Genomic DNA, 14686 nt, shown 5'->3' with positions numbered 1-14686 from the left:
CAGGCTTCTATATTCCATTCAGAAGAGGGCAGTTAGGTTAATTAATGACTCCTCTCTAACAGAGTCTCTCCACTCGCTGTCTCATAGATGTACTGTTTCTGCTGCATGCCTTTTATACAGATACTTTCATGGGCACTGTTCTTCTGAATTGGCTTCTATAATTCCCGCTCTCTCTTTCAAAACAGTCCGAACACGTACCGCCACCAGCCAACATCCATTTACTGTCCAACTTCAAACTCACAGAACCAACTTTTCATCTTCCTCGTATATTCATTCAACTGCCGTTTTCTGGAACAACCTTCCTTTGTACGTACTTGCTGAAAATTACAGTCTACAGAAGTACAAGTCTAATGTCAACAAATATCTTCTTTTGTCTTCTCAACCTTCAACCCAAGCACGGTACTAAGTACTATAGGTTCTAATACCGCTCATGTTTGGGGTTTTCATAAAAAACAAAAACATACATAACACATTACAGATAACACACACACATGAGGGAGCATAAATTCTAGTTGAGGAAGGATGGTTGCAGGATAGATGTGTGGAAATTTGCCTTCATCCAGCAGGTAGTCGACTGTTGGAACAAACTTCCATCTGGCATTGCAGAGGTGGATAATTTGAATAAATTCAAAGAAGAATTAAATAAACTACAGCAGGGGATTGATAGGTGATATGGGAACGAAGGATGTATGTGTTTCCTTGCATGATTTGCCACTACTAATATTAATAAAGATCAAGCAACCTCATTTGAGGAAGGATATAGATCTGTTATATGTCTGAAGACCGGGGTTCAAGCCCCTGACTGCTAAATACAGTTGATCTGCCAACCTGCATTGGATCAGTGTGGCAGATTATGGTCCATTTCCCTCGGCATGAATTGTTGAGGAGGCTTCCATCCTGCAGTGGGTTGATAATTGTTGCAAGTTTTTTTTTTTATAGATCTGTTGGAAAAGGTGCAGAGAAGAGTAACAAGATTACTGGGCACACAAAAGGATATTATTACTAAGAAAGACTGGATTCTGGATATTGCAGTTTCTGAAAACTAAGCATCTGTTTGTTGGTCTAACTGATGCACAAAAAGATATTAAGTAAACTATTAAGTAAGCTTTAAAAAGATATTAAGTAAGCTTTAAAAGATATTAAGTAAACTAAATGCTGATAGTATCTTTACATTCTTTCAGATAACAAACACACACACATACACATGCATGCACGCACGCAAGGGGATATAAATATAAATTTTCATTTGGTGTTGTGGAAGTGGGCAGTCTGTATAATAAAGAAGGACTGGACAAATCATTAGAAAGGTTGGACATGTGATGTGGTTGTCTTTTTTTACCTTTTTTTTTTTTTTTTTTTTTTTTGCTTATGCTATATAAACATGCTTTCTTGCATTATCTGCCACTACTAATACTAAAAACAAATTTAAATTGAAAAAAGGATGGCTGCAGAATAGATGTGAGCAAATGTGCAATCAGCCAAAGGGTAATTAATTGCTAGAACAAACTTTATGGGAAGTTTTCAACAAATTAATGGAGAGAATGAGCAAACAAAGTGGATAATTATATATATATTTTGTATATATTTTTTATTTTATATATATATATATATATTAATACACACAATATTGATAAAAATAATAGGATTTAATCACATTACTGAATGACTAAGCAAGCAAGAAAAAGCATTAAATTAATAAATAGGGTTATGGATCTGGGGCAGTACTAGTTATAATTGAAATACCTGGCAACCATAATGAAATATAGACAAATGCTTATACTCAGTGTATTGGGTAGGGGTGCTGACCTGTCACAATTGTAATTACCATGGAAAATATTGAGAATGCCAGCAAGGTAAAAGCAGATAACCTGAAATTAAATTAGATTAACATAAAAATAATAATGATAATAACGATGGTACCTAAAGTAGTGGGTCCTAGGGCTTTAACTATGTCTTCTGAGGGTCGGCAGCCAAAACCATCAGAGCCACCAAAAGGAAGGAATAAAATTCAACCATAAATAATAATAAATATATATGTATAAAATAGAGTTAAAAAGCTAAAATAATGCCAATTAAATCTAGTTAAAGGAAAAAAGAATGAAGATTTGAATTCAAAAAGACAAAAATACAGAATGAAATTTAAACAAAGTAACTTTACATAACAGAATAAAGTCGGGCTAATGCCAACTTACTGTTTGCTTAGACAGGAATCGGTGAAGTTAGCTACATGTGGTGATTACAGAGCAACATTGGAAACCCAAATCACCACACATAGCTAACTTCACTGATTCCGGTCTAAGCAAACAGTAAGTTGGCATTAGCCTGACTTTATTCCGATATCTAAAGTTACTTTGTTTAAATTTCATACTGTATTTTGTCTTTTTGAATTCAAACTTTCATTCTTTTTTCCTTTAACTAGATTTAATTGGCATTATTTTAGCTTTTTAACTCTATTTTATACTTATATATTTATTTTTATTTATGGTTGAATTTTATTCCTTCCTTTTGGTGGCTCTGATGGTTTTGGCTGCCAATCCTCAGAAGACGTAGTTAAAGCCCTAGGACCCACTACTTTAGGTACCATCGTTATTATCATTATTATTTTTATGTTAATCTAATTTAATTTCAGGTTATCTGCTTTTACCTTGCTGGTATTCTCAATTTTTTCCATGGTAATTACAATTGACAGGTCAGCATCCCTACCCAGTAACACTGAATATAAACATTTGTCTATATTAATACGCATATAAGTATATATGAATAGATAATTAGATAAAGTATGCAAAGATGGAAGTGAAAATAACACAAAGTGCCAGTGACTAGAAGGGTAAGGATAGCAGAAAAAGAAGTATAGTAGATATGTAAAAGGTGAAAGAATGTTAATATCCTAAATATGATGAATTAAGAAAATTATGGGCCGAATTACAAAGCCAATAGAAGGTAGTAGTAGTAATAGTAGTAGTAGTGGCATGTGATGCAAAAAAGCAAGGGTACAATAGGAAGACTATCGTACATCAGCCAAAAAAAAAAAAAATCACACCATTCCCTCCAAATGCCTGTCCAGTTCCTCCTTAAATTTATTTAACCTATCAACTTCCACAACGACAGATAGAAGTTTGTTCCAGCAATTAACCACCCGCTGGTTAAAGGCAAATTTCCGCACATCTATTCTACATCTATCTTTTCTTAATTTGAATTTATGCCCCCTTAGGTTCGTAATCTGAACAAGTGGAAGAATCCCATCACAATTCAGCATGCTCAACCCATTCAAGGCCTTATACACCTCAATCAGATCACTGCACAGGTGCCTATGATGTGGTTACAAAGGAACTGGATGCAAAAAATAATTCTGATATCATATATTTGGATTTCAGGAAAGCTTTTGACACTGTTGCGCATGGAAGACTATTGTACAAATTGGAGCAGAATGGTATTAAGGGTAAGTTGCTACAATGGATAAAAGGATGGTTGAGTAGGAGAAGACAGAAGGTGGTAATCAATGGGTGCTGCTCTTTGTGGACTAATGTTATTAGTGGAGTCCCACAGGGTTCAGTGTTGGGTCCACTGTTGTTTTGTATATTTATCAATGATATTGATGAAGGTATATCAGGTTTAGTGTCAAAGTTTGCAGATGATACAAAAGTTGGCAGGGTCGTTAATGACAGTAATGGCAGTGTTCTACTGCAACAAGATCTAGAAAATTTGGGCAGATGGGCTAAGAAGTGGCAACTGAAGTTTAACCTTGACAAATGCAAAGTACCGTATACAGGTAGAAGTAACCCCAGAGAAATGTACCAACTGTGTGGTTCTTCACTTAAGGTGGTAGAAAATGAAAAAGACCTGGGAGTAATTGTGCAGTCAGATATGAAGTATTCTGAGCAATGCAGACAGGCAGAGGTGAGTGAACTGTAAAGTAAAATTATTAATAATAAGGTATAATACAATACAAGTAAAATAAAAATAAGATAAAATAAAATAAAATGAAATAAAAAAGTGGTAAAGCTTTCATCAGATATGGGGGAACATATTTAGATAAAGTCAAATACAGGTAAGGCAAATATGCAGAATCTTTTTTCTTTTTGTTAGTTGTTGGCGCATCGGCTTCTGCGGCCATAACGCACCCCAAAGTTTTTGCATTTTACTCTGATCCAAGCCCAAGGCGGGATTTGAACCTGCAACCTTTGGGTTGCCAGGCAGGCACTTTACCCACCTGGCTAGCCCCGGTTGGCTAAGCAGAATCTGATGTCAGCTGAAGTAAATATTAATACATGGACAGGTATTTTATCAGGGGACTACACCTGCTCGTGTACCAGGAACTTCTATATATTAACACACACACACACACACACACACACACACACACACACACACACACACATATATATATGTGTGTGTGTATGTGTGTGTGTGTGTGTTGAGCCTCCTCAACAATTCATGCTGAGGGAAATGGACCATAATCTGCCAAGCTGGTCCAGTGCGGGTTGGCAGATCGACCGTATTTAGTAGTCAGGGGGTTGAACCCCGGTCTACTCAAAGAGCGTGTACTACTGCACTCCCGCTCCTGACCACTCGGCTACGGAGGCCGCCTTGCTTACTTGCATCATACTACCAATACTAATTTTGTACTGTAAATCAAGTATTGTTTATTTTGTTTCACTCAATCAAACCATAAATTCCAGTATATCAAATGGTGGCCAACTTGTTTATAAATGGGGATAATATTGCCAACCTCCAATCAGGTTACTTGAACTCCCTGATGGGGAAAGAGGGGACTGTGTGTGTGTGTGTGTGTGTGTGTGTGTGTGTGTGTGTGTGTGTGTGTGTGTGTGTGTGTGTGTGTGTGTGTGTGTGTGTGTGTGCGCGCGCAATTAGTTTGATTTCAATTGGATCATCAACAGAAATGTGAGCACAGTGGGAGAACAAATACCTTTTTGAATAATTTTTAGTTTGAATTAAAGGGAAAAATTCAAAAGGTTTATCTTTTTTTAAGCAAACTAATATGAACAGATTTAAATGGATTAATAGCTAATCCAAACATCTGAAAAAATTAAATGAAAATTAACAAGCAAAAAAATTTGTAAGTAATTAATCCTATAAGTAAGATGGCACTTTTTACTTTTTGCTTACTTTTTACTTGCTTGTTTATCATTTTGTCGATATTTAACCAATTCTGCAAAATAAAAAAATAAACTAAAATAAATTTCTCATTCATACTGAGAGACAGAAGCATCTAATATTAAGATATAAAATAATATATCATTTCTTGAGAGAACTGTAATACTGTAACAAGAGATTAAACAACACTACATTCCATATAAATTTTTGAAGCAAAAAATGATCATGTTTATTGAAAGTATTAATATTGCAATATTTTGCATGCCATGTGGGCATGGTATCACAAAACTGGCATCGTTTGCCCGTTCCATGATACAATGTGGAAGCTAATAATGGGCAGGTGGTTCTGTACAGGGATGTGGGCAGAGGGGGCATATTACCCCCAACCAAAAATTTGAAATGAAAGAAAAAGAATGCAGTAGGCATTCTAAAAAAAAGCTCAAAAGCCTAGACACCATGCCCCCTCTTACGATGATACCTGGATATGCCACTGGTTCTGTATATAAACGTGAGAATGATATCTACAAGAACTTTGAAATGGTGTTAAAATTGGCCTCTTAAATGGTTGGGTTATTGGGATGTCTCTATAAACTTTTATTACCAGATTTTTTCAATAAACTTGACACATTTTTTGCCTTTAAAAATTTACACGAGTTCAATGTTGTTTAATCTCTTATTAAAATTAACAATACATAAATAAATTTGCTACAGAAAATTTATTTTCAATATAAAAGAAAATCAATGCTAAATTATGATCTGGAAATTAGGATTAGCAGGGGCATATGATGTAAGAAAGCAGCATCAGTCAAAAAATATCCCATTTCACACAACCATTCACTCTAAAAGTTTGTCCAGTTCTTCCTCGAATTTATTTACGCCATTAACCACCACAACGACAGATGAAAGTTTGTTCCAACAATCAACCACCTGCTCGCTAAAGACAAATTTCTGAACATCTAAACCACAACTGTTCTTCCTCAATTTGAATTTGTCCCCTCAGGTTTGTAATCTGAGCAAGAGAAAGAATCCCATCAGCATTAAGCCTGCTCAACCCATTCAAGTCCTTATACATCTCAATCAGATCACCTCGCAGGTGTCTAGTCTCCAGATGCTGCAATTTGCAGAATTTAAGCCTTTCTTGGTAAGAGCACCCTTTCGTTCCCTTCACCAATCCCATTGTTCTTCTCTGTACTCATTCTAGCAACTCTACATCTTTCCTAAAATGAGGCCTCCAGACCTGTACACAGTACTCAAGGCATGGCCTGACCATTGCCTTATACAAAGGAATAATCATCTCCTTCTTCCTACTAGCAAAATTGCTGTATATCATTGACAAGACCCCATGACCTGCTCTGGCAGCTTGTTTGCACTACTCAGAAAACTTCATATCTGCCTGCACAATTACCCCAGGTTCTTTTCATTCTCTACCACCCTGAGTATAGTACCACGTAGTTGGTATATTTCTTTGGGGTTACATCTACCCATATGCAGTACTTTGCATTTGTCAATGTTAAACTTCAGTTGCCACTTCTCAGTACACTGCGATAAGTAGCAAGATATAAGGTTTTGCAGGTGCTATTCTATAGCAAAATATTGTCTAAATTTTACTGTGATAATAATACAAAGCAAAAAAAGAAATATGGAGCCAACAAATTGAAAAAATTTAAACTGAATAAAAATATGGATAGGAAGTTGACAAAGTTCAGGTGAAAATGTCTTCTATTTGAATAGTCAATAAAGTCAGTGACAAATAATTTTCATAATAATTAATTATAACATTACCACCTGGATTAAAACAGATGCACTGCTGGTTAAAATATGGATTTTTGTAAAAGAAAAGTCTCTATCTTAAGATTTTTAATAATGTTTCTAATAAATTAATAGTCTTTAAAAAAAACTGATAATATTTGCATGGTTTACTACATGTATATTATCATTTTGTATACATTAATTATAACTGAAATTTATAATATTAATAATATATTATAATATTAATCCTTTATTTATTATTATTATTATAATATATTATAATAATAAATATAATAAAAAACTGATAATAGATTTCTGACATTCTAGAAGATTAAACTCACCCTAGCATCTTCGTGGTCACGGAATGTAAGACCAAAGTAATCTTTCTCGAGGAGATTGAGGCTATCAGCAACCTTCTCAAAAAGTTCAACTCCTCGTGATTTTCGCTGTTAAATAAAATTAACTCAATATAAAATGTGCTTTTAAATTAACAAGTACATTAAATTAACATTCAAAAAGAAAGAAAAGGAAGAGATAAAAATATTTAAATCTACTTTTTAGCAGTAAAACCAATGTCATTATTTTTAGTTTACAAAAAAATAATAATTTCATATTTCAAAACATAATAAAATGTTGAATTTATATATTTTGATTCTACTTCTTACGATGTAATTTAATATAAAATAGAATATTTGGATGTAAATGTTTGTAAAGGAAATTACAGGAAATAAAATGCTCTGGTTTTATTTCAACTAAAGCCTTTTATTTTATTTATAAAAATAAATTACAGTCAACACTTTTTGTTTTTTTATCAACAAACAACTAATTCAGACATATTTCTATTTCAGTGATTTATTTATCTGTCAAGGATTTGAATAGAATTTTCATTACTGTAAGTTAGCCAATCTCTGAAAATATTTCTGTTTGTCTTCTACCTGCTCATATTCCTGCACAAAAGGGGCAACCAAGTCATGCAGTGCATCATATCTTCTCTTTTTCACCTCTAGACAACCTGCCTGTGCATTAGCCAATGTCAATCTGTGGCAAGCCAGGTCCCTCTTCAGTCCATCAAACAAAAACCACATGCTGGGATAACTGCAGTGGAATAGGGAATTAAATGCATTGTGATATCCCTCACAGCAGTTTGTAGTTTTAGGCAACTGTTCAAGAGCTGCATCATAATGATTCCATATTCTTATTGGAAACTGGGGTATCTCTACCTGAAGTATGTGGATAAGAAGTATGTGAGCACCTCATTATAGCTATCTTCATCTGTAAATGTGGCGACAAGCTCATCAAAGACACTCCTCACATCATAGACTGGGACAAAGGTTAATGCAGCAAGAGACTTCAGCTTGAGTTTTATATTTATATCAGTTTCAAATTCAGTCTTCAAGCTAACATTGCTGAGTTTCCTGATCGGACTCTGACACGGAAATAGCACTCTTTGACCTCAGTGTGTGGAAAGGCAATCCTCACTGCATTCATGCAAGCCTTCTCAAAATCCACTAAAACCTTTTGAGGCACCAGATTTGGAACCAACAGCTTCATGATTTCACATATTCTATTATAAGTATCCAAGTTCTTTTTCTGTAACAAAATGTAAATACATAGCGGATATGAGTTACCCACCTTGGCATGCCATGTATACAGTTGGAAAAACATGTTTGGAACTTTATCAAAGGTGCCATCTCCATAAATTGTATCTTTGTTCAATTCAACCAAGAGTTCTTTATCATCTAAAACCAGAATTCTGTCTGGATCATCCACACCTGAATCATGAAGTATCAGTTTACAGTACTTCTCAGGAACTTCAAAATTTATTGTTGTTGGATTAGGCAAATGACCGTCTTTTCTGTGATTAAGATTTCTTGCAAGGAATGATTGTTTTGGCATATGGGCCAGTACATTGTCAATCAACTCTGACAACACATTCCCCATCAAACTGCGAGGAGTAGAACTAACTACTCTCATGTATTGCCTCATTTTCCTTCTGCTTTTTGAGGACAGGAATCATGACAATGTTCGGTTGATTGTTGTGCTATGTTGCCATCTTTTGTCTTCATAACAAAAAAAATTATTATATTAGGGTCTCCTGTAAATGATTATATATACCCGTTTATGTATTACGTCTGTAAATTGTGTGTGTTCTCTGGTCAATTTGCCTGTTTTTCTGGATGAAAAAACCCCTGTGTCTGGGGGGGAACCTTGCTATATACGCCTGAGACCAGCTAACTCAGCCATGGAGTGAAAAAAACCCATTAAAGTTCCTTGCGACAGGATTTGAACCTGGGCCTTTTCCACCCGGTGTGGGGGAGGACGGTGACGATACCACTATGCTACCCATGCAGACTGTTTTCATAACAGAATGACAATTGAGGGTGCAGCAGGTAGAGATCCCCAGTTTCCAATATGAATATGGAATCATCACGATGCAGCTCTTGAATGGTTGCCTAAAACTACAAACTGCTGTGAGGGATTTCACAATGCACTTAATTCCCTATTCCACTGCAGTCATCCCAGCGTATGATTTTTGTTTGATGGACTGAAGAGGGACCTGGCTTCCCACAGATTGACACTGGCTAATGCACAGGCAGGTCCATCTAGAGGTGAAAAAGAGAAGATATGATGCACTGCGTGACTTGGTTGCCCCTTTTGTGCAGGAATATGAGCAGGTAGAAGACAAACTGAAATACTTGCAGTGATTGGGTAACTTACAGTAATAAAAATTCTATTCAAATCTTTGACAAATAAATAAATCACTGAAATATGTCTGAATTAGTTGTTTGTTGATAAAAAACCAAAAAAGTGTTGACTGTTCACTTTGTAAGACATCAGTTAAGACTTCCTGGTCTCATCTGCTGAGAGACTGAGAAAGCAGGAAGTCTTGAACCAGCTATGCCATCACAGTGGTACCTTGAGTTTTAAATAAATAACAAATTCACCTTTTTGGTGATGCTACTTATATTAAAATGGTATGAGGAAATTAGGTCAATGCATGGAAAACAATGTCATCTCTAATGTGAGCAGAAGCCTTAGCCTTGAAAACCAAAAGTAATCTCTTGTCACTGGAACAACAGTGCCCTCTAGAAAGCAAAAGAATGCAAAAATGCATACAATTCATCACAGAAATATAATTTCATAACCTTTACTACTTTAATATTTTTATGAAAGGGAATAAAAGATTTCAGACTGACTAGTAATTCCATTTCTCAATAGCTTTATTATGCAGAACTCCACTTTGTGGATAAGATTATTCTTATCCACAAAGATTATTTGTCTCAAGGATAACATTATTCTAATACAGAAAAACTCAAACAGCTAAAACCAAAACTCCGCTGACTTCTCTCAATGCCAAACAGTCAGGTAAAGAAAAGGAACATCAGGCTGAAAAATTGGCTAGGCAACTATTATAGTATAGTACTGTTTTATATAGCATATTTTCCAGATGATACCAAGGTTCAATGGCTGTAGTTGGCTAAGGCCTTCCTGGAATCCCAACTAACTCCATGTTTAATTCAGAAAATGTCCTTTTGTGGCTTTCATTGCATGTGATCTGAACTGGTCACACACTGAAAGCCACCTGGCCACTTTGACTGTACTTTCTCTGGCTACAGTGATAAATACACTGGTATGCAAAACTTAAGGGCCAACACTATTTCTAAAGGTTACAACCACAAAATCAAATGAAACAGCCTGTGGCGATTTGCATAACTGTGGCCATTCAGTAGAAAGCTGGTGCACATGCAAAAATTTGAATCGTGATGAGAGGGCTCACATAAACAGATAAAAGCAGCAGTTCAGCAGTTAAGTGCAAATTACCAAATAGTGAGCACGATTGTTACAGACGTTCGATTGGTTTCATACAGTGCTACAGACAACGAAATGGCCAATAGACAACATCTGGATGACTTTACCGGGGTCAAATAATTGGGAAGCTCGAGGAAGGTCGAAGTGTGAGGAGTGTGGCTGCAGAGTTCGGTACTGCCCTTAGCATCGTCTCATGTGCGTGGTGGACCTTCAGAACGACAGGTACAGATGTTCGAAGGACCAGTGGTGGTCATCCACGAAAAACAACACCCAATTATGACCACTATATACTCCTACAGGCCAAGAGGGACCGACACCGGACAGCGGCATCCACCGCAAACCAGTTGCACAGAACGCAGGATATCGCGGTTTACTGTGGCCAGGAGACACCATAAAGGTGGACTGTTTGCTCGACAACCAGTATACTGTGTCCCTTTAACACCTGCCCATCGGAGACACAGTTTACAGTGGTGCATCGAACACAAGGACTGGACAGCAGCACAGTGGGGTAAGGTACTCTTTACTGATGAGAGTAGATTCCGTCTCAGCAGCGATTCTGGATGTCAGCTAGTCTGGCGAGAGGTTGCCACACGATATCACTCCCAAACATCACTGAAAGGGATCGATATGGCGGTCCAGGTGTTCTTATCGTTTGGGAGACATTATCTTGGATGGACATACACAACTCCAGATATTGGAAGGCGGTACTGTAACCGGTGCACGCTACTGTACTGTGGTAATCCTCCCCCGTGTGCATCTGTTCCGAAGTGCCATTGGCCTCTAGTTCATGTTTATGGATGATAACGCCACACCCCATCGCACTGCAGCTGTTGATATGTTTTTGGAAAGTAAGGACATTGTTCGTATAGATTGGCCTGCCCGTTCCAATGATCTAAATCCCATCGAACACATATGGGACGCTCTGGGGAGATGCCTAGAGGCATGTCCACACCCACCAGAACATATTCACCAGCTGAAAATGGCGCTGACAGAGGAATGGACGATGTTACCACAAGAACTTATCAACAACATTGTTCTAAGTATGGATAGGCGGTGCAAAGCCTGCATCGACATTAGGGGTGGCCATATCTCCTACTGAGGACCACCTCTTCCCTTTGTTCCATCTTTGGCAGTGATGCATCTGTATCATGGCAGCCAGTGCTATGTTGCCATTGTTGTGTCGGTGTTGTTTCCTTCATCATTTCTGTACCTCACAAGGTTCCTTTGGTATGCTTTTCCCATATCCAGGCCACTCCTATGAGAAGCTACAGGTGAAAACCTGACTGGTCCTTAAGTTTTGCACACCAGTGTAGAAACATTGCTGAATACACCCATATACCCATGACCATGAGATGCATGTAATTTTATGCAATGTTTTTCATGAAAAAAGTGAATCTTATGGTCCCAAAAATATGGTAATTCACAATATTTGTATAATAACGAAACACAGTGAGCACAAAACAAACAAAAAATAACTATAAACATAACAGTACACTTTTAAATAGCAGGGAATTTGGGTTACAAATAGTTTGTAGCTAGAGCATCAAATTATTCTAAAATGGTATTATATAAGTTGGCCTGCATTTTTAATAATCTAAAAAAAAAAATGACAATGCTCTGTCAAATAACTTCTGTTTGCAGATCAGTTTTGCTATGCAAGCCCACTAGCAAAAAATTAACCTTTTAAGTTAAATGCTATATTATGTATGACTAGGTAACTTACATCAACCTCGCATTCAAAATCAGTTTCATCTAAGAGGCGAACTCTGCAGAATACAGTCTTTCCTCTTCCTGCTGCTGACCTTCTACCTTGTTTAGGTGAACTTGTAGATGATGCTGTATCATGATCAGGTGTAGATTTCTCTGCTGGAGGCTTCTGTTCCTCCGTCTCCCCCTTCTCCTCTGCCATCATTCACTAAGATAAAGAACATATAACAGGTGTCAAAGGTGTCAATTTCACACTCACACAGAGGCTCATAAAATAAAATAAATATGAGAGAGAGAGAGAGAGAGAGAGAGAGAGAGAGAGAGAGAGAGAGAGAGAGAGAGAGAGAGAGAGAGAGAGAGAGAGAGAGAGAGAGAGAGAGAGAGAGTCAATAAGTTTCAGAACTTCTGAAATAATAACCAAAAGATGCAGTGCCTGTGGCATCTATATAAGTATGATCAAAAATGGGGCTGACTTTGCATCTTGAAATTGTTATTTCACAGAATGTTACAACTTGTCACATGTTTGTCAATTCATCTACACATAGCAATGCATGAATTACTGGGTTATCTGATCAATCTGAATTAGCATACAATAAACATATTATATGCATTTCTTTCATCACATTTTAAAATAAGTGATTTTACTGAGCAGTGAAATCTCATCAAATTTTGTTTCAAATTATGGGTAAGTACAACAAGTAAAACACAATAATCTTAAACAGAAAATTAACTTTTCTGAATAACTTAGGATCATTCTTCACTTCACTTTTCTGAATAAACATCATTCTTTAATAACATCTATTATGGCATATCATTTTCTCCATCTTATAATAATGTATAATTATAATTATAAAAATTATGTATAATTATAAACAGAAAAACTAGTGAAACTGCCTTTGACATTTCAATGCATCAGTTTAAAAACAAAAAAAGAAAATCTTTACGGGAAAGTTCCCAACAGAAAAATTCAAGGAGAGTCATCCAGAGCAAGAGGAGTTCACAAGATCACTATTGTGGCAGCCAATATAATAGCAATTTGTTAACAATAGGCATACCTGTTGATATGCAATAATTATAAACAGGACCATGTCAACCCAGGAAGGCTTTTGATACTGTTGCATATAAAAGAATGCTATACAAACTAGAGCAATGTGGCATTAAGGGCAAGTTATTGTTATGGATAAAGGGATGGTTAAGTGGAAGAAGATGGAGAATAGTTATCAATGGGCACTGCACTTTGTGGACTAATGTAATTAGTGAAGTTCCCCAGGGTTCAATGCTAGGGTCCATTGTTTTTTTTCAATATTTATCAATGATATTCCATTGTTTTTTTCAATATTTATCAATGATATTCCATTGTTTTTTTCAATATTTATCAATGATATTCCATTGTTTTTTTCAATATTTATCAATGATATTGATGAGGGTATATTAGGATTAATGTTGTAGTAGTGGTAGTAGTGGCATGTGATGCAAGAAAGCAAGTGTATGAGCTTATGCAGAATCAGCCAAAAAAAAAATTTTTTTACAAAACAATTCCTTCTAAATGTTTGTCCAGTTCCTCCTTAAATTTATTTAACCTATCAACTTTCATAACGACAGATAGAAGTTTGTTCCAACATTTAACCACCTGCTCGCTAAAGGCAAATTTCTGCACATCTATTCTACATCTGTCTTTCCTCAATTTGAATTTATGCCCCCTTAGGTTCATAAACTGAGGTGGAAGAATCCCATTAGAATTCTGCATGCTCAACCACATTCATGCTTTATACACCTCAATCAGATCACCTTGCAGGTGCCTAGTCTCCAGCCGCTAAAATTTACAGAAATTAAGCCTCTCTTTGTAAGACGATCCCTTCATTCCCCTCACCAATCTTGTTGCCCTTCTCTGTACACGCACAAGCAAATCTACATCCTTCCTAAAATGATGCCTCCTGACCTGTATGCAGTACTCAAAGCGTGGCCTGACCATTGCCTTATACAGAGGGACAATCACCTCCTTTTCCCTGCTAGCAAAATTCCTGTTTATCATTGATAAAACCCCATGACCTGCCCTGGTAGCCTGTCTGCATTGCTCAGAAAACTTCATATCTGACTGCACAATTACTCCCAGGTCTTTTTCATTTTCTACCACCTTAAGTGTAGTACCACACAGTTGGTACATTTCTCTGGGGTTACTTCTACCTATATGCAGTACTTTGTATTTGTCAATATTAAATTTGTGTTGCGACTTCTCAGCCCATCTGCCCAAATTTTCTAGATCCTGTTGCAGTAGAACACTGCCATTACTGTCATTAACAACCCT

General features: G+C 36.5%; 1 protein-coding gene across 6 annotated transcripts in view; it reads right to left on the bottom strand.

The window, feature by feature from the left end:
- Positions 1-14686, bottom strand: part of LOC150086618 (uncharacterized) — a 344793-nt gene that overhangs the window by 132446 nt on the left and 197661 nt on the right. For all 6 annotated transcript variants that reach the window (XR_016546895.1, XM_090372632.1, XM_090372628.1 and 3 more), the window contains 3 exons: positions 12398-12589; positions 7206-7310; positions 5128-5170 (listed from right to left, as the gene is read on the bottom strand). Coding sequence is in view for 5 of the 6 variants with exons in the window: in XM_090372632.1 (XP_090228758.1) it covers positions 5128-5170; positions 7206-7310; positions 12398-12586 (337 nt within the window). In the remaining variant the exon portion in view is untranslated. The remainder of the gene's footprint in view (positions 1-5127; positions 5171-7205; positions 7311-12397; positions 12590-14686) is intronic.

This window comes from Mastigoproctus giganteus, chromosome 4, assembly GCF_048544385.1.
Source record: "Mastigoproctus giganteus isolate SK-2022 chromosome 4, ASM4854438v1, whole genome shotgun sequence".
Lineage (NCBI taxonomy): Eukaryota > Metazoa > Arthropoda > Arachnida > Uropygi > Thelyphonidae > Mastigoproctus > Mastigoproctus giganteus.
The sequence above is the reverse complement of the archived record's forward strand: the minus strand, read 5'-3'. Positions and strand labels throughout refer to the sequence as shown.